At 44.6% G+C, this 25,488-nt stretch overlaps 2 protein-coding genes across 3 annotated transcripts; one reads left to right on the forward strand and one right to left on the reverse strand.

Moving 5' to 3' along the window:
- Window positions 1–487: 487 nt before the first annotated feature.
- Window positions 488–17,341, reverse strand: LOC122826316 (centromere-associated protein E-like). Of its 2 annotated transcripts, none has more exons than XM_044108023.1 (46): window positions 17,194–17,341; window positions 15,766–15,878; window positions 15,588–15,677; window positions 15,343–15,461; window positions 15,116–15,235; window positions 14,932–15,013; window positions 14,782–14,849; window positions 14,630–14,704; window positions 14,488–14,539; window positions 14,256–14,343; window positions 13,769–13,898; window positions 13,526–13,645; window positions 13,266–13,418; window positions 12,735–12,879; window positions 12,556–12,655; window positions 11,642–12,044; window positions 11,387–11,443; window positions 10,868–11,035; window positions 10,653–10,727; window positions 10,059–10,212; window positions 9,844–9,980; window positions 9,557–9,757; window positions 8,943–9,152; window positions 8,739–8,876; window positions 8,473–8,622; window positions 8,176–8,391; window positions 7,989–8,054; window positions 7,834–7,893; window positions 7,588–7,707; window positions 7,275–7,487; window positions 6,786–6,869; window positions 6,601–6,717; window positions 6,259–6,480; window positions 5,947–6,042; window positions 5,091–5,162; window positions 4,765–4,887; window positions 4,251–4,445; window positions 3,933–4,142; window positions 3,049–3,255; window positions 2,707–2,898; window positions 2,460–2,627; window positions 2,277–2,377; window positions 1,795–1,889; window positions 1,428–1,563; window positions 782–1,125; window positions 488–623 (listed from the first exon to the last, which is right to left on the reverse strand). In XM_044108023.1, exons 1-46 carry the CDS (start codon window positions 17,244–17,246, stop codon window positions 565–567), a joined length of 6,297 nt encoding a protein of 2,098 aa, XP_043963958.1. In that variant the 5' UTR covers window positions 17,247–17,341; the 3' UTR covers window positions 488–564. The 2 variants fall into 2 exon arrangements, with proteins under 2 accessions (XP_043963958.1, XP_043963959.1); XM_044108024.1 differs by having other exon boundaries at window positions 2,277–2,374; window positions 17,194–17,299.
- A 174-nt stretch (window positions 17,342–17,515) lies between these two features.
- Window positions 17,516–25,108, forward strand: LOC122826317 (ATP-dependent RNA helicase DDX51-like). Its single transcript, XM_044108026.1, has 16 exons — window positions 17,516–17,799; window positions 18,070–18,404; window positions 19,793–19,935; window positions 20,026–20,176; window positions 21,194–21,339; window positions 21,430–21,501; window positions 21,577–21,683; window positions 22,192–22,297; window positions 22,399–22,544; window positions 22,778–22,955; window positions 23,046–23,161; window positions 23,247–23,363; window positions 23,804–23,905; window positions 24,015–24,078; window positions 24,717–24,851; window positions 24,965–25,108. The coding sequence occupies exons 1-16, from the start codon at window positions 17,777–17,779 to the stop codon at window positions 24,983–24,985; spliced, it is 1,962 nt and encodes a 653-aa protein (XP_043963961.1). The 5' UTR covers window positions 17,516–17,776; the 3' UTR covers window positions 24,986–25,108.
- Window positions 25,109–25,488: the final 380 nt, after the last annotated feature.

Genomic DNA, 25,488 nt, shown 5'->3' on the forward strand with positions numbered 1-25,488 from the left:
TATTGATATGAACAATATCGTAAAACCCTTTTTTTATGCATCCAAAACATAAAAAATGTCTTCCATAATTATGTCATTTCAGGAAAGTTCCGTTTTATGGGGTTTTGAAGTTCGTTTGGTTTTTTTAGTTTAAATTCAGTCATTCTTGTTCAACAAGAACAAACTTTTTTTTTTTTACTCAAATTTGCTCTCAAGTATATGTTGCTGGATATGTGGTTCTAAATGTGACTGAATTTGAATAAATGGAAACCTTGTTTAAAAAAACAAAAACTTGAATTTGAGTCTTTGTGCCCCTTTGATTCTTGATGCCCCAAGTGCCTTTGAGGTACCCCACCCCCACAGGAAACTACCATATACAACTCCTTCTTCACACCTTGCTCCCATATTAATATTTTTTCATAAAAGTCCCAATGTCATGTGTTACACTAATCACATCGCCAGCCCCTAATGTAGGTCACACATGTAAAAACAGAGAGCTTTTCTTGCATTAACCAAACTTTATTTAAAATATTTAGATTTATTTTCTGACACATTCAAAAAAAAAAAAAAACATTAAAATTAATTTCACTGGGTCTTGCAGTTGTTATCGTTCCAGAAGTCCAGTTTTTCAGCAGCTGGTTCATCTGCAAAGAGACAATCAAATAAAAATCATAAGAAATTTACATAAAAACTGAACCAACACCAGCAGATCAGACTGGAGACTTTGCAAGCAGATTGAAATCTAGACTCCTACTTCACAATTTGGAAGTGGCACAGTGGAATATTAGCATTAAGAACCTACCTGGTTTGATTCCCAGGTTGGAGTTGTCAAAGAACTGTGTGGGACAGTTTCTGCTCAGCAGCTCAGAACCTTCACCTGCATTGAAAAAGCTGCTTTTGGGAGAGTCCAGCAGCGAGGCTGCACTGACCAGAGGCTTCCGAGGAGAATCCAGGGCTTTCTTAGGAGGAAGGTAACTTTTTTTAGTGGGGCTGAACAACAAGGTGCAGTCTGAGGTTGGACACAGGGTCCTCTTCTTAGGAGTACAGGGGGAGGTCTGCCTGTCCTGCTCGGCTTTGCTCTTCCCTTTAAGACTGATTGCTCTGTTCTTCCACTTAGCAGTCTCCTCCTGCTGGCAGGACACCAAGCTGATGAGAGAAAGGTCAGAGGTCAGAAGCCTGAACTTTCCCCGCATCACAACCACCAGCCCTGGTGCAGCTCTTTCTTCTGGTTCTGTGACAACTGCTCGCATCCGTGCGTGATTTTATGATGTAAAGCACTTTTAATTGCCGTACAAACAAACTTGATCGACTGAGATCTTGTTTAGAGTTAAATCAATCTGAGGCAGAAATCCCAACTCCAGTCAGGTTGTTTTAAAGTGACCCAAACCAACCACTTTCTGACTGTCTACATCACATATGGACATAAAAACCAAACCGGATCCCGTTACCTTTCCAGCTCAGTGATCCGGAGCCGGAGCCGGTTCACCTCTTCTTCCAGCTTGGTCTTCTCCAACAGAATGCTGCTCTGGATCATCGTACCTCTGGGGTTGGTTAGTCGAGCGTGAAGCTCCTTCCCTGTGAGGACTAAACGGAGAACGAAAAGCAACACGTTTCCAATGATTACTGGATACAATCATCGATAAATCTGTGGCTCTCCGTCAAAAACCGAATATGAACTAGAGTTATAACATCCGTGACAGATGTTTGCTTCTGTTGCTACTCAATTTAACCTTGAATTGTGAGGGGAATGCAGTGAAATAATTGGATAAAATCCAATAGTGACGTGTTGAGCCGATTCACTACAGACTGACTTACACGACTCCTCGCCCTGAGGCTGTGATCTCAGATCCTGCTTCAGCTTCCTCAGAGACTCCTCCTTCACACTCAACACCGTCTTCATCTTCTCCATCCTGCAAGCAGAACTAGCATCAACACCTTACGGCAACGAGCAGGTCGGAATCAGTCGTCACTTCTTGCTAGCGTCTACAGCCTCCTCGGTCCAAACGGCCAGTTCTGCCCTTTGGAACTCTTCTGAAATCCTTTCTGAGCAAGACTGAATTTAATGTTCTGCTAGTTCTTCTGACTTTTCAAAGCTGGATATAAAAAAATTAAATAAAAAAATCCAGCTAATGTGTCATTACAAAAAGAAAGCCTCCCACTTTAAGAGGGCTTCACCGCTTCCAATGAAGAAAACCTACCAACACACACACACACACACACACACACTGATGCCTCAACTCTGCAGAGTCAGAGCTGAAGTGTTGGAGTACAGAGAGGATAAATCCAGGGGCTCTTACTCTTGCTGGTGTTCCTGTGTGACGGCGGCCAGCTTCACCTTCTCCTCACACAGTTTGCTCTGGAGGGTTTTCAGCTGCGCTGCACCGAGTGACGCATTCTTCTAAACGAGAGAGAACCACCACCGTTAGCAAAGCGAAGCTAAAAGCTAAAGCAGAACCTGTACGGAGAAACGTCGGTCATACCTCACACTCTTCCAGTTGGACCTTTAAGGTCAGGATCGTGTTCTCCTTCTCCTTTGCAAGAGCTTTAGTGTCCAGCAGCTCAGTCTGCAGGAGCTGAGTGGTCCGTTTGTGGTTGGACTCCATGTTTTTGGCTTCAGCCTTGTCCTCCTCTAGCTGCTCCTGCAGAGCCTGAAACACACGTATAACAGGTGTGTCAGCATTTACCTCCCAGAATGTGAAGAGGCCGACCTCTAGACATCAGACTCACTGTAAGCTCTGCTGCTGCTTGCTGAAGCTGCTGGCAGTCCTGGCCTGAGGGCAGGTTTGGCATCACAGGCGTTCCCTCCAGCTGCTGCAGCAGTGATGAAGTCTTCCTCCTCTCTTCTCTAAGCTGACCATCTCTCCGTTTAGCCATTTGGGTTAGTTCATCCAAAATCTTACTGAGCTCATCATTGATGACCTACCAGAGCCAGACGGAGAGGACAGACAAAAAATGTTTAAAAAAAACAAAACAACACTACTAGCTAAACGTTAGCATAGTGAAATATTCAAACACAGATGGATTGAACTCTTTCTAGGAGAAACAAAAGCAGTTATTGGTAAAGCGCACCTGTAAAGGCATGGTCCCGTTTTGGACCACAAGTCTCCTCCGTTCAGCTTCCTGGCCGAGGATTCGCTCCAGCTCGCCGATGACCGGTGGGCTGGAGGCGGCCTCGACAGACTCGTTGAATTTGACCCTCTCCTGAACTTCAGCTTGTCGAACTGCGATATACGAAGTCAGGTTGGCCCAGAGCCTCTCCAAAATGCTCTCCATCTTCTACAGAGCAAATCAAGACGCCTAATGTTAAACCTCTCGTTTTCAGCCAAGAGCTGAAGGCAGTCAGTCATTTAGACACCGGAGGCTGAACGGCAGCCTTTACCATTTGGACAGTTTTAAGGCCGATCCAAAGCAGAAAGAACAAACTCCACCTGCACAGGCAGATGCTTTCCAACACCATGAAGTCGTTAAAAAGAATCAAATTGTTGGCGGACGACAGTCAGCAGGTATAACTCGACTTCCTCTGATCAGATGGATACCCCCTGGACTTTTTTTAAAATTTTTTTCTTCTTTACACTAATAACTCCAGCTTCTCTTTTGAATAAACGGCAGAGCTGATAAACCGTCGTTTACATGCAGCACCTTCTGGACCACCAGTTTGAGAAAGACTGATCCAAGGGGATGCTATGAATGTTATGATCGCTTTAGGAAAATAAAAATAAAAACCTGTATTTTCAGTTTTGCTAAGATGGTTTCTAAAGGATAAATGTTGCAGTTTTCAGTACTTCTGAAAGTCTGACCATATGGGAAAAATAATCACGGATACATCGTTGGTTTGTGGTGCTCACACTGGCTTGGAGCCCTTTCAGAACGGCTTGCAGTAAAAGAGTCCTCTGCACCTCCATGTTAACTTTATAAATGAGCCTAAATGGGTTCATTAGGGGAGCAGATCTTACCTGCTGGTAGAGCTGACGTTTGTCCAGGAGCTTAGAGAGCCTCTGGTTCCACCGGGAGTGGAAATCCTCAACGTGGACGGAAAACCTGGGAGCGCCAACTCTGGACGTCAGCAAGTCCTGCAGCCGTCTCTCCTCAAAAACAGCCAGGTCTGTATTCACCAGCAGCTCCAACGTTTTCACATAAACATGTGGATGCACCGCGAGCTGTTCCTAACAATCGGAAGAGCAGAAATGTTCAGTTTCCAGTGGAAATGATCAAAAATTGTTTTTTGTTTTTTTAAATTTCCTCTAGAAAATAGAAAGAAGAGTAATAAGTACAAGAGTCTCTGTGAAACTGCTGCAGGTCTGAAATCCCAGCTCAAAGACGTCACTGAAGACAGCCAGCCTGGACTTTGGAAGGCCCCTCAGGTCAGAAAGCTTCAGGAAACTCTGGACTTTCAGAACCTTCTCCGGGGTTTCAGAGGCCGTCTTTGTGCACATTTCTTTAAACTGTTGGAATTTCCCAAAGGTTGCCTAAAATGACAAATTTTCACGGTTTTAGGAACATAAGAGTCAGAAAATATCATCATCCAGCACAGTGTTTCTCAATTCCAGTCCTCAGCCCCCCCCCTCCTGCTCTGCATGTTTTAGATGTACCTCTACTCCAGAGCAGCTGATTCAAATGATTGCATGACCATCAAGTGCTGCAGAAGCCTGTTAATCACCCACATATTCAATCCAGAAGGGAAACACCTAAAACATGCAGGGCAGGAATTGAGAAACACTGACCTAGCATCAAGTGAGGATCAGTCTGATTGCCTCTATATATAAATCAAATTTAAACATGAATTACATCAAGATGATCAGCCGAGTCCTGCAGGTGTGACAGAGTCTCCCAGAGTGCATTGGGCTTCTGCTCCAGGTTGTTCAGCTGCTGTCTCAGGGCTGACAGAGACTCGTTTGCTTCATTGAGGAGCTGAAAATAAAAAGATAAATAAAAGATGACTACGGTTTGGTTTTAAGAGCCAAACACCAGAACTTTTTCACAAATGATTCCCTCCCCCCGTTACAACCAAAGGTACAGCTCTGAATCCAAACTGGGACTGAAGCATGTAGTAAAAGGTTCTGGAAATTTAAAAATAAATAATTTAAACCCAGAATGTGATTGTTTGGACAAACCTGCTGGGAGGCGTCACACTGGGCTTCAGACTGAGCTCTTCTCTCGCTCTGCAGCTGCAGCTCCTTCTGCCACTGTCAGCAGAACACAAGCAGAGCTCAGAAACCACCAGGCAGGACCGGAGAAGCTGAAACACTCAAGAATCACTTCATCCTAACGCGCAAAACGAAACATACGGTGTGTGTGTGTTTTTGCTAAGGTCATTAGGAGATCAGGATTTGAGATCAAGCTAAATTCAAAAATACTTTTTTTTTATCCAGAAAGGAATTAAATGTTGTAAATCATTAAAATCCAGATCCTTTAAAGAGTTATAGACGGAAAGAGCTCCTTTAGCAGTCTGTATTACAGTCAATCTGAAGAAGCCTCTGATCACAGACATTGTTTGCCCAATAGTCGGGGTTGTCCATCACTTTCTTGATTTTTAATAAAGAAACCTTCTTTGCCTCATCGTCCCCGGAACAGAACCAGCTTATTTATCTAAAAATTATTTTCAAGCTGCACTTCTATCGGGACTGACGGAGGCATTAGGGTGTAGTTGCAGCAGTTCGCCACTAGTGGGCGTAACGAACAGCGAGCCCTCCAAGTGACTGAGCAGTTCAGCGCTGTACTGGCTCCTTGACGTGTGAAGAGTTTTTCCTGCTGATCGTCTGAATTCATTCCTTCACGTGAAACGTCGTTTGGCTTATGACCGATAGACTAAAGGACTTCAATTTTATTAGTAATAAATTGGTTACAGTTAATTATGTAACCCAAACATCGAGGTTGGGACGTTTTTGGCTTCCCAACATGAGTCTGAAACAATTCAGCAGAACTGACTGAAGGCCCAAAACTGTACAAGAAAATGAGTGGAAAAAATACTTTTTGCTGTAATGTTGCTTCTAGTTTGTCTTTTTCCGTTTGCTTCTGCATCATCAGCAGCTCCTGCTGGGTGATCTTCTCCTGGTAGGCCGACACCTACAATCAGAGGTCACAGGTCAGTTAGTGTAGGTATTCCCTTTAGTAGTTCCTTTTAAGATCAGGGGTCCTCCAGAGCTGCCATCCCCACAACCTTTAGATGCATTCCTGCTCTGAAAGTGCCAGGAGTCAACAGGTTTGATCCAAGTGTGTCAAAGGAGGAATGAATCCAACAGTCGCAGGATGGCAGCAGCTCCAGAGGAAAGGACCATGTACCATGTTGATGTTGTGCTGCAGCTGCGCCTGGAGCCGCTCCTTCTCCCCCCTCAGCCCCTCCAGCTCCTCCTGCAGCAGGTCGCTCTTCTGACTCAGAGTCGTCACGCTCAGCTGCAGCTTCTCCATCTCTTCTTTGTGCTTCTGCAGGCTCTCCTCTTTGTCCGACAGGTGAAAGTCTCTCTCTGCTTCAACACTTTCCAAGTTGTTGCATAATTCTGTTATCTGTAACGGAACAGTAAAGTAAAAAGTGGAGCTTTTTTTTTTGTTTGTTTGTTTGTTGTTGTTTTTTTGAGTGGAGCTGAACAGCTCTGGAGGAGAGATGAAAACACGGCCGACTTTAACCTTCTGCTCCAAAGAACGTTTCTCCTCTTCGCTCGTTTTCTTCAGCTCGGAGTTCACCTTTCGTTGTTGGTGCGCGTCATCCTGGAGAGCCTTCACAAGTTCTTCTGTTGAGGAAGCCTTCAAAAGAAAATAATAAGTTCACACTAAAACCCTCAGTGAGAACTACAAGCAGGAATGAAGCTCACCTTTTGTCCAAGTTGCTGTAGTTGCTGCTCCTGCTGCCTCCTCTGCTCAGTCACCGTCTGTAGCGACGCGCTCAGCTCCCTGACCTGTTCAGACAGAGACGGTGAGCAAGATGGCCGCCGCTGGCACTTTGACACGGCCTGCGTTTCATTCCGTTTACACTGAAAACCTCAAACGGATACAGTATGCTGGACGTCAGAGACGCGCTAAAGTAAGAATGACGACATCAGCAGCTTGTATTGGTAATCGAGACTCGAGACGCACCTGCATCAAGCTGAAACTTTAACTAGACAGAGGAGCTAGCTGATATAACCTCAGAATTATGAAACCATCAACACTGATCAGACAAAAAAAAACAAAAAAACACCAGTCTGGGTTTTTTTTGTTATATAATTATTGTATCTTGTAGAACTAAAAAAAAAAAAACAACAAAAAGACATTTTACTGAGGGCTGCACAGAGTTGGGAACAGAATCTCTTCACTGATCAAACCTCAGCCTCCAACATCTCCGTTCTTCTCTGCAGCTGCATTCCAGCTTCCTGTTTCTGTCTCAGCTCCTCCTGCAGCTCCTTTCTCTCCTGACAGACAGTATCCAGGGAGCTCTGCAGCTTCTGCAGCTCCTCCTCAAACCGCTGGCTCACAGCGTCCCTCTGGGCCAGCAGACCCTCCCTCTCTGCTTTCACACACTGCAGCTCCTCGGCAAACTTGGCAAGAAGGAGAAATGAAGGGAGAACATGGTCTTTTTTTAGAGAACATTAAGATTTAGGAGCTAAACAAACTGTTTAGTGCTCTCCTCTGTTCTACCTGCTTGTGTGTGTTGCAGCTCTGCATCTCTACCAGCTGACTCTTCAGCTCCATCATCTCTTCCTCCATCCGCTCCCTGCTCTCCTTCAACACCTGGAGCTCCTCCTGCTTCTCGAGCATCTGAATCAGAGGACAAATGGTTCAACGTCAGACTCAGAAGTCACCCTCAGACTGCCTCCTGCTTTCAGTTGGGTGAAAACCACAGTGTGTGTGTGTGTGTGTGTGTGTGTCTGAGAAACGGCTCACCAGCTTGTCCTTTTCCTGAAGAACAGACCTCAGACGCTCCACCTCCTCCAGCTGCTGCATCTGTAGCACCAGAACAGACAGGAAGCCGTTTGGGTTGAAGAACGGGAGAAAAGCAGACGTGACCAGACAGAAGACAAGGCAGCATGAAGTTGAACCTGCTCGTCCTTCAGTGGATCTGCTTCAGAGAGGAGCTGCTGCTGCTGCTGGAACTCAAACTGCATCTACAAGAGAACAGGATCTGTGAGAACCACTCAGGTTTCACTCAAATGAAGGATCATTCCACACGTAAATGACGTTTGTTGCAGTTGGGCTGCTTCAGAGAGTTCGACTTTGTGTTTTTACCATGTCCATCTTTTCCTCCAGCTGTGTTCGGAGCTCCTCCTTCTCCCCTCTCAGCCTCTCCGCTGCGTGCAGCAGCTCCTCTCTCTCCTCGGTCAGAGCAGCCAGTCTGCCTCTCAGCTCCTCCAGCTGCTCTGGGGTTGGAGTGACTGCGCTCTGGGAGAGCAGCTCGTCCTTTTCTGCCTGGGTTTGCCTCGGCTCCTCGCTTGAAGCGGCCATCTTTTTCAAACGGGAAACAGAACTTTAATATGTTTTGTGATCAAAGCAGAAGGTGTGTGTGTGTGTGTCTAGTATACTCACACTTCCCTGTGCTTCCTCCAGCTGTGTGTCCGTTTCAGTGGGACCTCCATCCTGCCTGCAGACGTTTTCAGACGTCAGACGTTTGATCTGCTTGGCCTGCTCACGGTTCTTCTCCAGGACGCTCCTCAGCTCGTCCTGGTTCTCTATCATCTGCAGAACAGACGAGGTACGGCTTTCTGACTGTCATGGCAACAGCACCTCACGCTCGGGGTATCTTTAGGCGCCTGGTGTTTAGCGCCGAGACGCGGGACGACGTGTTCGTTTACCAGCTCTACGTTTTCCTGCAGGTCCTGCTTGAGCTGATCTCTCTCTGCAGTCAGAGAGGCGACCGCAGTCAGCAGCCTCGCCACCTCCTCTGTGGAGCTCCTGCCGCCATCTTGGAGCTCCTGTGTTAGCCTCAGCATCTGTTTAGAGCCAGAGTTATCGTCACTGAGCCAGAGAGGAGAGGGCACAGTCAACACTTTACCCACATGTTCCTGTAACTCGGACTCCTTCTCTTGAAAGGCCGTCTTCATGTCAGCGTTCCTCTGCTTTTCGTCCCTGAGTTCTTCCTGAACGGACCTGAGGAGGACGTCAGTCGCTGCCTTTCCATCTTCAGCGGAGCTCTGAACCCGTCGCTCCAGCAGCAGAGCCTCCCTCTCTGCTTCTACACGCTGGAGAGCTTCAATCGTCTGCTTCAGCTAGCGACACATTCATATCAACCCGGTCAGATTACTGGCAACAGCTCAAGTTTATTCAGGAAACAGAACAGCTTAGGATGAGGATGCAAGATGGCGACTACAGCTGCATTCACACCGCAGCCTGAAGTGACCCGATCCAGATTTAATCAAGTCGTATTTCAATCGCCGTGGTCGGTCACGTATATTTGGAAGTGCGAGTTCCTGTGTGAACCACACGTGGCCTGAAAGCGTCCGGCATGTGCAGTGGAGGACGCAGTAACGTCACACACACACACACAGAGCGTGTGCTCAGTGTTTTACCAACCGCTGTAGAAGTGGTTGGTAAAACACCACAGAAGCACAGAATGAAGAGAGCAAAACAAACTGCAGCATGGCGCCAAACTGAGTCCTGGTTTCTCGCTCACCTCTGAGTCTTTCTCCTCCAGAGAAACTAAAAGCCGGTTCCTCTCCAGGACGCTCTGTCTCTGCTCTGCTCTCAGCGCGTCCAGCTGCAGAGTTAAATCGGCACATTGTTGCTTCAGCTCCGCCTCCCGAGCGGCCAGGCCTGACTGGAGGTCGTCAGTCGTCTTGTTAACATCCTGCAGCTCCCCTGTCGGGTCTGCACTCTGAAACAGGAATTACAGACTGTCAGATTATGTGGCGGTTCAGTCATGGTGCAGCAGAGGAGCCAGCAGGAGTTAAAGCGCTCCACCTGATCTCCAGGAGTCTGAAGTGAAGCCTGGTCCTCCTGCTGCTCCTTTAGTGCCTCCTCTGCCTCTCCACACAGAGCCAGCTCCTCCTGCAGGCTGATGACGGCGCCGCTTTCCACTTTCACACTTCCTAACAGACCTGGAAACATGGAACAGTTTAGAAACCCCCCCATCTGATGTCACAGGTGGAAAACCGTCCCAGTTCATGGTTTACTACTTTGTGGGAGCGTGTCGTCTAGAGCGCTGAGCTCAACGTCGTCATAAGAAACATTCTGATGATTTTCAGGATAACTGGGCCTTTCCACCGCCATCTGGGGAACGGAACCAGTCAGCTCAGCCTCCAGACTCTCCTTGCTGGCTGTCAGGGTCACCTGGAGAGAAACATAATCACTTTTAAACATTTCCTCCTGGCTCAGTGACCCAATCCCTGACCTAACAACTAAATCCTGTTTATCCCTTTAACTGTCACATGCAGGTCAATGGGTCCGGTGTCCTCGTGGCAGTTAAAGGGTTAATTGGGGGAAAAAGCTGGTTAGTTTAAAAAAAACCAAAACACAACCTCCTTTGTTTCCAAGTGAACAAACTTTGAAAGATCTGCACCGACATGAATGTTTAAAAGGCTGCATCTTTTTCTGTTTGTCTTGAAACTCAAGAGGTTTAACATCACACCTGCTGACATCAACAGGAAGAGATCGCGCTGTGACTAAAGTCAACACATGGAGTGTTCATTTGGCTTTGAATGAAATGTTGAAAGAGGTTACATGAGAAATGTGCCAAAGTATCACAGCCACCCTTTAAAACATTACATTACCTCCGGTTGAAGGTGCTGGTGTTCAGACAATTCGATAGCCTTCTTCAGACTACATATTTCCTTCTTCAATTCACTCTGCAAATAAATAAGAAACAATTACAAAATAGTGAAATTATTATTCATACCACATTCAATTGAGCGCATCAGAAAATCACTAAATGAAAGACGGATTCTCATTACTTTATTGCAGACAAAGACGTTCAACTGAAATCTACCTCCTGCTCCTCCATGAACTTCAGCTCCAGAGTTTTGAACTCTTCCAGATCCTTTTTCTCCTTCAGCTCTTGGTGGAGAGCAGCATTTTCCTTCTCCAAGCTCTGCGTGTGCTCCAGAAACAGCCCCAGCTCCTGTTTCAGGTGGTCTCGCTCGGCAGCAACAGCTTCCTGTGGAAAAGATGCAGGACATGTGACCTTTTAGGTTCCTCCGACCTAAAATATCTGCACATTCAGCCCTTGTTGGAAAGACGTGGTCAGCAATGACGTCCGTCTTGGTTTTCCCTCCTCTAATCTCATCTCAGATGGTAAAGTAAGAGCTTGTTGTTGGCTTTAGATACATCATCATATCATCTGGAAGAAGCTTTGAGTAAAAGAGTTTGCTGAAGATTAAATAACCCAATGGATGTCATTTGTTATTGTGACACTAAAAATCACAACAGAATATATGGAGTTGCTATAATCCTTCTTTCTGTTGTAGGGAGGTTGTGGTTTAGCAGCAGCAGCTTTGGCCAGCGTTACCTTCTCTGACGCCAAGGTTTCACACAGCTGAACACTCTCTGCAAATCCTTTCCTCATCTGGAAGACAAAAGACTCCAGGATTAGAGCCCAAACTGGTACACTTTATATCCAGAACCAACATTGCAGTTTTTATTTAGAGTCCTACAAAAGCATCCAACATATGAAATACAAGCAAGAGACAATATTTAGCATTCTAAAAACTCTACCCACTCAACATTGCTGCTCCGGAGAGCAGCTCCTGATCTAACGCTCTACCTGCTCAGATTCAAGCTGCCTCTTCTCCTCCAGCTGCCTCTCCAGCTCGGACACTTTCAAAGTGGCTTCCTGCTTCTGCTGCGTCTCGGTTTGCAGAACCTCCTCCAGCTCGGCAGCCTTCCGTTCAGCTGCTTGCGCTCGCAACGAGGCGTCCAGCTTCTGCTGGGTTTCGTTTCGCAGCTGCGCCTCCAGGTTTGCCGACCTCTCCTCCGACTGCTTCTTCTCCGCCGCTTCTTGTTCCAGCAAAGCCTGCAACTGGTCCTGCAGCTCTGCGACTCGGCAGTCCAGGGTCTCTGCCTTTTTCACAGCCTCCTCCCTCTGCCGACGCTCCGTTTCGAGCTGATGCTCCAGGCTGGAGAGCTTCTCTAACAGAGCACATCTTTGATCAGGAGACGCCAGGTCACTGGACATGGACAAAGATAAAAACATAAGAAGCTTATCAGTTGCCTTTTACTAAGTGGGACAAGTTATTCCAAAGTTTAGCCTTTAGTTTAATAGTTTACTGTCAACAACAAATGCTGCTGGACGATAAATTGTCCCAGAAGTTATCGCTGCAAGCAATAAAATTGTTGCTTTGAGATCATTTTAAAGTAATATAATGGGAATATCTGTTTAAGTATGCAAGAACATATTCTCAAAGAGAATTTAACACTGGAAATGGAAGACATTTTAAATGAAAAAAAAAAAAATCTAATAAAACAATAAGATAAAATGAATCATGAAGTCTTGTCCTTCAAAAAAAAAAAGAAGCTAGTTGAGTCCAAAACAGAAAACTTTTATCATCCAGTTTTTGGTAGAAAGAAAAACGAGAGAATCAATAAATCACAAATGGAGATTACTGAGTATGTTTTAGTTTATGGTTCTGTTTACTGATTATTGCAACAGGCCTACTGGTGACCTCATGAAGAACCCACCTGTCCCCAAAGCTGCGAACCGTCACAGAGCTCTGGCTCATCTCCATCTCGTCTGAAGGCTCCTCAGGAATCCCCCAGTGAGGGTAGAAGTCTTCATCAGCTACAAAGTGCAGTAAGCCCAGGGTCCATCATCTTACACGAACCGATCAGAAAGATTTCCATCTTCGGTCGCTCCATACCTTCAACCAGATCCCCAGAACAGAAACGATCAGCTCTCCTCTTCCTGCTGAAAGTCACGTTCATGTCAGACATCCCGTCGTCGTCACAGATCGGCTGAAAGCCGCGGAGCATCTTTCCTCCCCACGTCACCCGGCGCTTCGGCATCTGATAGAGAACACAGCTGGCATGTTAGTGAGTATTTAACCCTGATGGTAACCAGGCCTAGAAACACCTTCAGTCAACCAGCAGCCTGCTGCGTTTCAGCCATTATGTGATATTGGACATCAACAATACCCAAACGGCCACTATAATGTCTTACAAAACATACTGTTTTTGTTTAAACTTCAGTTGTGGTTCTAATTTTTTTATTTCATCTTTCAGCCATGACTTGTCACATTATTTGCTGAAGTTGCTGGTGTGCGGACTGGTAAAGCTAGGCAGTGGTATGGGTTTCTGTTAAAGGGAAGTAAAACTCTGCTGAATGAAAAAAGAAAAAGTAAGAAAACAAAACAAAATAAAAAATAAAAAAAACTCTCCACTGAATGACGGACCTTTGGAACAGAGACCAGGTTGGAGCTGGTGACCAGCAGTTTGGTCAGGTTTCTGATCCGGTCCTCTTGTTCTCTCTGGAGCTGATCCTTCTCTTGGAGCAGCTGAGACAGAACCTCTTTTTCCGTCACTGTGGTCTGTGTGACCGAAGACACCTGGAAGAGATGAACGTACGAGTCGAGCAAAGCAAAGCGCCGCAGTGAAGGACGTTTGATGGGAATAAAATCAGAGCAGCCCGGCGACATTAACAAATCATCCTAACCTCATTCAGTCGACGCTTGAGGTCTACGATCTCATTCCGATACCTCTTGAGCAACGCTCCGTCATCCGATACCTCCGTCACATGAGGGTCATTCTTCATTTTCTTCGCGGTGCTGGCAAACTGAACATGTGGAACTCATCTGAACACTGGAGTGTTGTGCATTCTGACACCTTAACTAGAATGTCTCATGTACAGTAAATGTTTAGAACCATTCAAGATTAGGAAATGACAATGAAGACAAACCTGCAGAGTACTGAGGGTCTCCTCCAGAGAAACGGGCGTGATGGTGCTGATGATGACCGTTTTGGCGTTGCCTCCCAGGGAGTTCTGCAGGATGCGGGTCAGTTTGCTGTCTCTGTAGCTGGTAAAGCCTCTGAAGAGTATCGACAAGAAATCCAGCAGTCAGTGCATCCGAAAATAAAGGATCTATTCGGAATGCGAGAATTGTATTGATTTTGTTTAAAATACAGTAAACTCCCAACAAATCACGATTCAGTTTTGGCCTGTTTGCAGATCCTTTCGTACAGCATCTCTAAAATACTCCAAAGACTCAGGAAGCTGAAATACCTACAACTAGAGTTACATGACTGAGGTTTGGAAAGCAGCCAATGCTGAGGGACATTTGTTTTAGTTTATATTCTAGAATTACGCTGCTCAGGATGGAGTAGTTCTGGACTTTAATTGAGATTCTTCTGCATCTGATGTAAACTGAATCGCCATGGTTACTCACTTCTGGTTTTCATCAGTGAGTTTCTTGATCACCTGTCCAAGTATAAACAGACTGAGATTGATGTTGCATCCTTCTTTGAAACGAGTACCTGTGGATTTGAAAGAAAAAGTGAGAATATTAAAAAAGGAAAGTTTCAACGTCAACTCAACACATGCTGGTTAAGTAAACCTTTTAAATTAAATTAAAGCTACAAATCAAAACATAAAGGTGGACAGTATTGACTCCACTTCACCTTCCGCCCCAGTTTGACTGGCTCTCTCGGATCCAGCGAGATCCACTAAATTCTGCACACAAACAAAAAGGATTAACTTGCCTCTCCAAAAGCAAACGTATAAATATTTAAAGAATCAAACGGAAAAAAAGAAAATAATTACTAAATGGGAAACGATAATGGCTCCATCAGCATTTTCGCCTGCTGCTGGATCACTCCTTTCTCTGCTCTCCAGGATCTAGATAAACATTAGCAAGTCAGAAAACGTCACAGCAGCAAACTCCATGTTATCCTGCATGCTGAGTTGTTGCTTACCATACGGAATATGGTGTGCGAGCGGCTGCTCCGCTGGTTCATCTTAGTCTTTCCGTAGTGACGGTTCTCTGGAGCCAAACAAAATAAAGACACCGCGTGATGGCAGGAAACTGTGTGCAAACTTCTGATTTTTAAACGGCGAGCTCTTACTTTCTCCCTTCCTAATCCAGGCGAGGGCTTGTGACGACGTCGTGACGAGCTCCTCGGTCAGGTCAGCCACGTAGACCGTTTTCTACACAGCGAACACAAATCGACTGATCAGAGACCAACTGTTGCGCAGCATAGTTTCTGGAAATACTCCCATACCGAACAAAAACCCATTTAACCCACGCACATTCATCGTTTCCCGAATTTCCAAAGGTTTTCTCTTCCAGCTGTCAACCAGCAGGTCCGTCACCGTTTCGTTGTAGATTTCCATGTAGGACACTCTGAGAAGGAATTCCTTGTTTGGAAACTTTGGATGAAATGAGGAGAGAGTGCTTAGAAGAGGAACACGGCCAACAGTAAACGGACTAAACTAGTATGGCGACTTTTACAGCGAGTCTCACTGGAGCTGCTTACCGTTTTAATAGTTTGGAAGACGTCATCTACGGCCAGAGGAATGACTCCACGGTTACGGTCACTGCCCATCATTGTGAACGTCTTCCCCGAAGAGGTCTGACCGTAGGCAAATATGGTTCCTGACAAACGGGAGCAAACGGACACAAAAACATGAATCAACAAAAGCCGTGCAAATAGAGCGAGAGCATTTTGTCTGAATTTGTGGCATGAGGATTCACAGCAAAACAATCATTTCTATTACAAACCATTATAACCCGCAACGGTGGACACAACCAGAGGCTTTGCAATATCCTGGTACAGCTGGATTGTAGATTCTTCAGCACTAAACACTCTGTCTGAAAACAGGAGAAAATTTGACCGTAAAATCATCTTAGTGGGTCACAACACACTCAGTTATAATGCTGTATTTAATTGGATGCATACCAAAAGTGAAGCACTTGCTGGAATTTCCATCATCAATCTGACGAATTGATTTCTTGTCAGTTTCCCAGAACAGCTGGACGGGCTGGGCCTTTTCTGAAGCTGCATTTTCTTCCCTTAGAAAAGAATTGGGAGGAAGAAATTTTTATTTTATTTTTTTTTTAAAGCTGACTACAGAGATACAGACGTACGTCAAGCAGCTGGAAATTGTTCTCAGGGATCAACCAGACTCGTGCTGCTCTACAATTCTCTGCCTGATATTTTATGACTTTCTCATTCTGTCAAACCAGGAAGCACCGTGTTCCACGAGTGAGCCTTTAAATAACCAACATGTGTCAGTTTCCACATCCATGAGATCATCCGGACTTTCACCATTGAATCATTCTGTGCGCAAACGTCTGATTTTTAAGAGCATAAATAAATCTGGCATTTCTCACTATTGTAATATTCAGCAAATAGAAAAAACTAGCAATTCTAAAAGACTTAAAACAAAAGTTTAGTCCAATTTAACTTCAGACAGTGAGAAGAGCAAAAGGTGGACATGTCTATTTGATGCATGTAAACTTCCAATTTCAACTATATGTGTAATTTATACATCATAAACCTTTACTTTGTTACTCTTACTGACAGCAAGTTCAGTTATTTATGTGGGTTATGGTGGGGAATGTTGATCTATTAGATACCAGGGTGTGTATTGGTAGTGGATCAATACTTCTGTTCACAGCATCTCCTCCATATGTCCAACAGTTTCCTCATGCATCAGTGTATATGCAGGAATTAAAATAGCAGTCCAGTAGAACAAATTAACATTAATTTTGAGTCAATGGTCACATGACATGGAAGCTTTCAAAGAAAAATATACATCTTTAACATTAAAATAATTTAAAATCTTGAAAATGACTGATAAGTCAATAGAAATGGGAGTCAGATTGGTAATTGAACATAGTAACATGAATTACCATTGGTTTTGTGTCAGTTGGTCACGAGGCAAGACATCGATATTTGTTTCTAAGGAGCGTTTGGATCGGAAATTTGTTGTCGGTCCCTATATGTGAACCTCCGGGCGAGAGAGGAGAGGAGAACGCCCGGCCGAAGTTAGCGTTCCGGAATCAACCTTGAGCTAGACGCCGCGAAAATTCAAATTCCAACTTGAAACTAATGTACCGCGGTCTTCACATTCTATATAGGAGCCAAAAAAGAAAAGAAAAAAAAAACATCTCCCTGCTGTGTGAGCTACAAACAGCTTATGTCTCGCACAAACAGCTTAGTGGAATAAAGAAAAGACAACTTCCCTGTAGTTCTTATTAAATTCTAAAATGGTGTAATGTAAACATTTTATGCGGAAACGCAGAAACATCACACAGACACAGTTAACGTCGCTTTGGGTGAGGAGGGAAACTCTTCTGAGTAACTCGGTTCAGGAAAACTCACCTCTCAGCAACAGGACGAACACGGACACAAACTTTAACAGCAGACTCTGCCATTTCTTTTTCAAGGAACTTTAGGGAATAACTGAAGGGACGATAGAAAACATTTTAAATGTGCACTGCTTTAATTTGATTGGATAACGTCATCACGCGGATTGAACCACACACGGTGGTGGGGAAAAGTATGTAATATTTTTGGAATGACTATGTTTTGTCTTCTAATATAAAATGCCACCAATAGCTCAAATATGAGCTGCAGTTATATTGATTATTAATTAATAATAGATAAAGAATAAATAGATAAGTATCAAGAGATAGCAGTTATCCGGTTAGTCGCGGCCAGAAGATCGTCAAACAAGTGCGACTGACTTGCGTCATAAGCCCGCGTTTGACGCACATGAATAAGAATGAGAATAACATGCAGTATGGCGGCGTTTTTCTTAAACTAGGACAGAAACTATTTGAAAGAGGAGCACGTATTGGGTCTTGTTTAGTCTAAGTAGTTGGTGACTTTTCTAGGAGACATACGCCACCTTTGGTAGTTTGAATTGGATTATTTTTTTCAATGCTTTGGTCTTCCAGCTGAAATGTCTCTGTTTCTTGTCAACAGGTAAGTACAAGCTGTTAGTGCTGGAGGGTCTTGTGTCAGACTGGGTCAGTTTCTAGTTAAAACACGATAAAACGGCTAAAAGAGTAAAGTAAAACATCAGCTTAGACTGGGTAGATCAAAACTGATTCAACAAATGCGTTTTATAGCTTTTGAATAGATAGAACAACATTGTAAGCAACAGAAATCCAATATCGATCTACTGAAGAGTTTATAAGCCTGTAGTATTGAAAGCAGCCAGTAGTTGTGGCATCAGTTTGTTTATCTTTTCAGGTATCTTGGAGACGACGAGGATGGCGTCATGTCCAAGGTGTCCCATTCCCAAGCGCTGTTGACCAAACTGCAGCAGAAGGTGAAACAGAAGCAAAGACAGAGCTTAGCAAAGCAGAGAGAATGGACTGGTGAAGAAGAAACCGAGCAGCAGGAAGTTCCGTCGGAGACCAAAGACGAGAAACGAAGCAGTGAAAAGCATCAACAGCAGCAGCAGAAGAAGAGGAGAAAATCAAAAGCTGAAGTTTTGCTTGATGCAGACTCTAACAATTCTGAGCCTGCGGGGAAGAAGAAGAGAAAAGGAGCTGCGGATAAGAAGCAATGGAGTCAAGAATCGGGTGGGATTTTCTCTCTCTTTTTTAGGCTCACATGTTTCATATTACCATAATATTTTTTTTACTGTTCTGCTGTCTCTAGGCCCTGGTTGATTTAAAGTGTTAGTCATTCATTACTGATGTGCAAGAGATCCACATCAGTAATTATATGGATCATTACTGATGATCCCAATCATAAAGAAGTCCCTTCAGCAAACCAACTGGAACTAACTGCTAGCAACTGTTTCACCACAAACAGATGGAACTAACAAGAATAAACAACAGGGATGCACAATATTGGATTTTTGGTCAATATCCAATAAGCTCCAATAACTCATGTGGCCAGTAACCGATACCAATATTTTTTCTTATACCTACTTATTGAAACTATATGGCTTTCTCTACTGTGGAATTGAAATGTTGCATTATCTTTGTCAGTTTCGCCTGCTACCAAATGCAAACGCTAAAAAGGAGGCTGAAAATGACGCAACACTTTCAACTCAAATTTATACATGACATTTGCTCTCTCTAAGCCAATGACAACACTCAAACAGTGCATATTTAATGTGCTGTGCCGCAGGCATCACTGTCACTGATTTGTCATATAAAAACAATGTCTTTTCTATCAGTGAGTTATTTTTGACAGAATGGCCGATGTCCGATATTAAATTTTACAACTAATATCGGCCAATACGATACGATACCAATAATATTGTGCATACCTGATAAACACCATTAATAACTCTTGACATTCTTTTTCAAAGATTGCCATAAAATGAAGACAGAGTTGTGCAATCCATGTTCTGGAACTTTACAGATTGCAAGTAAACAGTAAATATTATGTTGTGAGGCAACTTTGCTGTGAACAGCGTCTCTCTTTCTACCTGCTGAGGCCTCAGTTGTGACTGCAGTGGGTGGATTGAGGTTCCCAGCAAGTTGGACTCTGGTAAATTCAGGTGAACGATCGCTGTTAAATCCTCCTCTCCGTTTACTTCTTCCCAGCAGAGGAGGTGTGTTCTAACTGGTCACATCTCCCTCACTGCAAACAGGAAGTGTCCCTGCTGTCCTGAGTCTGAACTCAATTGGCCTCCAGATCTCTTTTGCAAGAGGGACCTGGGCAGAAAATCTGCAGAAATGTTCTTATGATGTTGCGTTCTGCCTGATGTCCGAGTGCGAACTCGAGGTGCAACAAACCCAGAACGTGTGTGAAATGTCTGGCCTCTTTATCTCATCTGTGAATGCTCTCAGCGGTGAAGCTAGTCGATGCTGATACTTCTAGCATTATATTTGAGACAGAAGGATCAAAAGTTATTTGAATGTTTTGTCTGTCACATAGTAATGTTTTGACCTTTTCTTACTTTTTGTGTAACTTCTGTTCCGTTAATGTTTTTAGTTTTATCTTTGGATCTCAGGTCAGTCAGCAGCGGGTGTTTCTCCAGAGAGCCGCAGGTGCGAAACGGAGCGGGAACAGGAAGTGGAAGAGCCAAACAGGGATTTGTCTGCAGCGACAGGATTCCGTGTCCTCGGAGGTTTTGAAAGCAGACCTGTTAATAAGGTACAAACATGTAAGGGGGGAATAAAACCTCATGGCTTTAGTAAAATAAAGATTCCTGCCATTAATTCCACAGTCTTTATTTTTCCTCAGGTAAAGCGGGTCCTGCCTCAGTGGCTCGCTGAGCCCGATGTCTTTCACAGAGACATTAAATGCAATCTGGTTCCGGTCTCCTCTGTTTCTGGGGTTTCTGCTCAGCTCCTCAGGAAACTGGAGGCGAATGGAATCCAGCACTTTTTTCCAGGTACGGTAGATTCACCTGGGAGTCAGCCGGGGCTACTTTGGGAAACAGCTATTGACAATGAAGCCTGTGTTATCCTGCATCATTGCTCTGCTTAGTAACTTCAACCCTGCAGATGGGAAATGACTTGCAGTGAGAGAGAGAAGGTGGCCATGTAAGAATCCCAGCAGCCTCTGCTGTGATTTTATTAAACTGTATTTAAGGAATAAATAGTGGTCCATTTTCTATGCCTGGTGTTATTCATCAAGTTCTGTGTGTCACAGAAAAAACCGAGTGATCATTCAGTCCCACTGAGAATTGATCTAAAGATTCCTCTTGTGTAAAAGAGAAGCTTTTACTGTCCATGTGCTGCTGTTGTTGGAGTTTTTTCATATCTTTGTCATGATTAATCTGAGGTCAGACTGTGAGATTAGCAGCAGAGTTTATCAGAAGAAACTTTGGTCTGGAGCTTAAATTGGTATCAAAGCAGATTTGCATGCTGCCAAAAGCATACTTGTCATTTCTGCCAAAACAAAGTTTTTCACAAGATTAAAAAAAAAATATATATATATATATATATTAATTTTTTTTTTTCATTTTGTCTGTGTCCTCTGTTTGGATCTGAAGGTGCCCAGTGTATTTTACCATTTTAACTGATCCACACGTGGCATTATTATTGATGTTTGCATGAGCCCAAACCTTGTTTAGGAACGTAAGCTGTGTTGACTTAAAGCTGTTTACAAACTGTAAGATGGCCACATTTTTTAATCAAATTCTATGCAAACTGACTGTTTTATTTTTTTTTCCTGTTTGCCTTTTATGCCTCCTAAAGATTCTAAGAAATTCAACGTTTGAGTACAATCTTCCAATCTAACCAAATATGGCCTAGAGCAAGTATCAGGCAGAATCAACAATGTGATGCAGATGTTTCAGTCCTCATGAGCTTTTCTACCGCTCTCTCCTCCTTCTCCTCATTTTACTTAACAAAAGTGGCTGATCATTCACAGTCTAAGTCATAACACTCCTGCGATCTGTTTTCAGTGCAGGCGGAGGTGATCCCGGCCATACTGGAGGGCGCTCAACATGGACACCTGATTGGTCGAGGAGGCTACAGACCCAGAGATCTCTGTGTTTCTGCACCAACAGGCAGCGGAAAGACTCTGTCATTTGTCATTCCTGTCATTCAGGTGAGCAGCCAGCATTTCCCCTGCGGTGCTTTGATCAAGCATTGCTGTTGCAGTTTTCCCAACGACGTGTGTGTGTGTGTTTCCTGGCAGGTGCTGATGGAGCGGACGGTGTGTGAGATCCGGGCTCTGGCCGTGCTGCCAACCAAAGAGCTGGCGCAGCAGGTCGCAACGTTCTGACCATTTCTGCACAAGTTTAAACCCTCACAGTGTCCTGAGGTTAATGTGTGTCTGGTTCAGGTCTACAAAGTGTTTGCGTCGTACGCCGAAGGAACTCCTGTGAAAGTGGTCATGCTGGGGGGTCAGAGGTCGTTTGCTGCGGAGTGCGCTTCGCTTTCGGAGCAACGGTGAGGACGCCTTCAAGGACAAAGCTCCTCTTCTGAGCTGCAGTTTCCAAGCTCTGTGGTTTTCTTCCACCTCAGAGTTCCTCTCCCCCTCTCAGCTCCTTCAGACTAGCCAGCAGCAATTAGCAAACATCTGGTGGAACTCTTCATCTGCTGAGATCATTATAGGAGCTACTTATCAGTGAAACGCTGGTAAAAAAATTTGTTGAAGGGTTAATAGAGGAGCCATGTTGTGATGACTTCTTGGAGGCGGAGTTACAGAAAAAGTAGGAGTTTCTTAAAGAGACGGAGGCCCAATTTCAAGATGTTTAATTACAAAGACAAAATGTCTTTTATCAAGTTTAGTATGTGCAGCATTTTTATAACAACTGAAGTTGGCAAAGCTTCTGGATTGGTGCTATAAAATGGCATTTTGTGCCTGGAAAATATATAATACTGCACATTTAGAAAACAAAACAAAAAAAAAAACAATATTGCAAATCCAAAGCCAACAACCTGCTGTCTGTTTCAGAGGCAGTGCGAGCTGCAACGCAGCAGACGTAAGTCGTCGTTACGGCCGACTGGTCGATCACATCAGCAAAAACCCCGCCTTCTGTCTGGAACATCTCCGCTTTCTGGTAGGTTCCTAAAACCACAGTATTCTCGCCATGTAGAGCAGAACTCTTTGGATTCTGATGTTGTGCCGCGTCTGTTTTTTTTCTGTCCGCGTTGCTGACAGATAATCGACGAGGCCGACAGGATGATCGACAGCATGCACCAGTCATGGCTCACCCAGGTGCTGAAGGCGGTGTACCGCTCAGCGGCCGGACCAGAGGCCAGAGCCCTGTTCAGGAGGACGGAGCCTGCATGCATCACAGCAGCCAGGTGTTATCTACCTCGTAATAATAAAAAAAATCAAATGCAGGAGTTAATTTGATTACTTTATTAATCCAGCTTCCTAAGATAATGTACGGCAGCAGCCTGAGCTTTTCGGCCCAAACGCTGCTAAACTGTTGGCGTGTCAGAGGACTGGTGGTGTGTTGTGGAACAGATTGAGTCGTGTTGTAAGTGAAAACATTGAACATCGTGGCCTCGCATCACGCTGCGTCTCTTCTCAGTCTGTCTCCAGGTCAGACGCCGCTCCAGAAGCTGCTCTTTTCCGCCACGCTCACCCAGAACCCGGAGAAGCTGCAGCAGCTGGGCCTCCACCAGCCGCAGCTCTTCAGCTCCGTTCACGGCCCGTCCGGCAGCACGACGGCCGTGGTCGACCGCTTCGACTTCCCCCAGGGCCTCGCGGTGAGACTCTGCCTTTTGACTCGATGGGCAAACCGATAACTGGAACCGGAGGGTGAAATTCTGAGACGGTTTCCTCTTGGCTGACTGCAGGAGTTTTATGTCCCGTGCACGATGAACAAGAAGCCCCTACTCATCCTTCACTTCATCCTGTATCTGAAGCTCCGCCCCATTCTCTGTTTCACCAACTCCAGAGAGACGGCACACAGGTAGGAGGGACTGACGGACAGACGGAGGGACTCGCCTCAGTGCCTCTCGGTGTGTGTCGTCTGATCCATCTCCTCTGCTTTCCAGGCTCTACCGGTTGGTGCAGCTGTTTGGCGGAGTGCAGGCAGCCGAGTTCTCGTCACGCCTCTCTCCCGGCGAGAGGAAGAACACCCTGAAGGACTTTGAACAGGGGAAGATCCAGCTGTGAGTCACAAGCACACTGGACCGTTCTCATGGGAATGGTTCCAGTGACAGAGAGCGAGCCGATTCGGTTTATTCCTATGGCGAACACCAGCATTTCACAACAAATGTCACTTACAAAAACAGTTGTTTCAATTCAGTCGCACGTGTTCCTGTTGATCCGAGTTAACAAACGGTTCATTAAGCTCAATTTGGTACTCAAATGAGTTGGAAAAGTTTTTACTTGATAGATAGGAACAGATGGACTGATGTAGGAGAACGTCCTGTGTTGAGGAAATGCAAAATGTTAATAGAGGGAGCAAAACGGCCATTTTACATCACTAACATCCACACAGCAACACCGAAACGATGGCGACTTTTCCTGGTTTCTCTGGTATTGCTTTGTTTGCGCTGCAGCTTGTACGACCGCTCTGCTGTATTAACCCGATCCGTCCTCCACGCAGGCTGATCAGCACAGACGCAGCTGCCAGAGGCATCGATATCAACTATGTCAAATGTGTGGTGAACTATGACGCTCCGCAGTACATCAGGACCTACATTCACAGGTCAGCAGCCTCCGCTGACTCCTCCTTCAAACTGTCCCTTCTGTTCCCGTCTGTCTAAAAGTCACGTTTTTTTTTTTTTTTTGTCCCGCCGTCTGTTGTCATCACGCAGGATCGGAAGAACAGCGAGAGCCGGAAAACCTGGACTGGCCTTCACCTTTCTGCTGAGGATTCAGGTACAGTCACTGATCTGGAATGAGAAGAGAGTAGAGATTTCTGTCAAGAATACATTAGGACACCCTTACATTTATTCCCACTTATAATCTGTTCATATGGTTAGAAGATGATTGAGTGTTGAAGGAGGTTTTCCCTGTTTTAACCCTTCCAGGCTGAACGTAGACCCGACAATCCAGCCAAATTTGCAGTACTGTTATTCCACCACACTTTGTGCTATCTGAAAAATTCCACCTGTTTCTGAAAGGAGAGACGTTGCACTTTCCAGCCAATATCAGGTTATTACGGTAATTTCACCGTAATGACCTCCCTACCCCCACCCCCAGCTGCAGCAGGTAGTGAAATTAATCTGAGGGACATTCTTTTAATAGACTGTAAATTGCGAAAATAACTTGCTGGATATTGAAAGTTCCAGTTGTTATAAATGGGCAAATATATATTCACTCACAGGACATTTAAAGAACTGGTCACAATTAATATAAGCAAAAATATCAAAGGAGGAGATTTGAAACTTGGATCACAAAGGGTTAAATTCTGGCCAGAATAAGAATGTCCATGGCTGAAATGATGATTGGTAACAAACTGACTGAATGAATGTTCCTCTTTAGCAGTTTGAGTTTCTCTCCCTTTCCTCCCTCAGGAGAATAATTTCCTTCGGATGGTGATGGAGGCAGGAAGCCCCGGGATTCAGAAGCAGATGGTAAAACCAGAGAGCCTGAAGGGGATGGAGGAGCGTTACCAAGTGGTCCTGCAGGAGCTGGCTGATGTCATCAAGGTAGACGGAGTCACGGTTACCGCCTCACTGTGTCACTGCTCAAGCTGCTTCAAACTCTTTTAAATAATATTTACTAAAACACAAACTGTATTTTTCGTTCTTTCTTTCTGCAGGATGAGAAATCCAGACATTGAAGCTTCAAGTCTTCTGCTGCCGTCAGATTTTCACCTGAGCTTCAGTTTTAATGCCGTCTTTGGAAATGGTCACGGATGTCTTTTTTTACCGAACAGCTCATTTAATAAAAGCTTCTCTAATCATTCCAGTTGTTTCCTTTTCTTCATGGTGGAATTTCTTTGCAGAACATTTTTTGGGTTCTCATATTCTCTAGTTCTCTTTGGGATGAAGTCTCTAGTTCCTTACAGTGGTGGTGTTTCAAATGTTTCAAAAATGTTCTTTTTTTCCTGTATCTGTACTGACGTCGGGCGATTGGACCAATTTATTAACCGTAGGACTGGTTGTTTTTTCTTTTCAGAGAAATTTCTTTTTTATTATTATTATTATTATTTGGCCTCTCGACTGAAGCCAAAATACATAGCTCATAGAAAAAAATAATTAATGCTGTTTTTAATGGCGCACACAAAAACTTTCAACTGCTTAGTTTTTATTTTCCTCATTGTGCCTCCAAGTGCAGATTTAT

Source organism: Gambusia affinis, linkage group LG23 (genome assembly GCF_019740435.1).
Source record: "Gambusia affinis linkage group LG23, SWU_Gaff_1.0, whole genome shotgun sequence".
Lineage (NCBI taxonomy): Eukaryota > Metazoa > Chordata > Actinopteri > Cyprinodontiformes > Poeciliidae > Gambusia > Gambusia affinis.

Excerpts from the sequence above, each read along its gene's own strand:
- LOC122826316 (XM_044108023.1), bottom strand. The coding sequence starts at position 17,246 with ATGGCAGAGTCTGCTGTTAAAGTTTGTGTCCGTGTTCGTCCTGTTGCT. Across the intron at positions 15,879-17,193 it reads GTTCGTCCTGTTGCTGAGAG|GGAAGAAAATGCAGCTTCAG; the intron begins GTGAGTTTTCCT and ends TTCTTTTCTAAG. Across the intron at positions 4,143-4,250 it reads GCAGTTTCACAGAGACTCTT|GAACAGCTCGCGGTGCATCC; the intron begins GTACTTATTACT and ends TCCGATTGTTAG.
- LOC122826317 (XM_044108026.1), top strand. The coding sequence starts at position 17,777 with ATGTCTCTGTTTCTTGTCAACAG. Across the intron at positions 21,502-21,576 it reads CCAAAGAGCTGGCGCAGCAG|GTCTACAAAGTGTTTGCGTC; the intron begins GTCGCAACGTTC and ends TGTCTGGTTCAG. Across the intron at positions 22,298-22,398 it reads TGGAACATCTCCGCTTTCTG|ATAATCGACGAGGCCGACAG; the intron begins GTAGGTTCCTAA and ends CGTTGCTGACAG.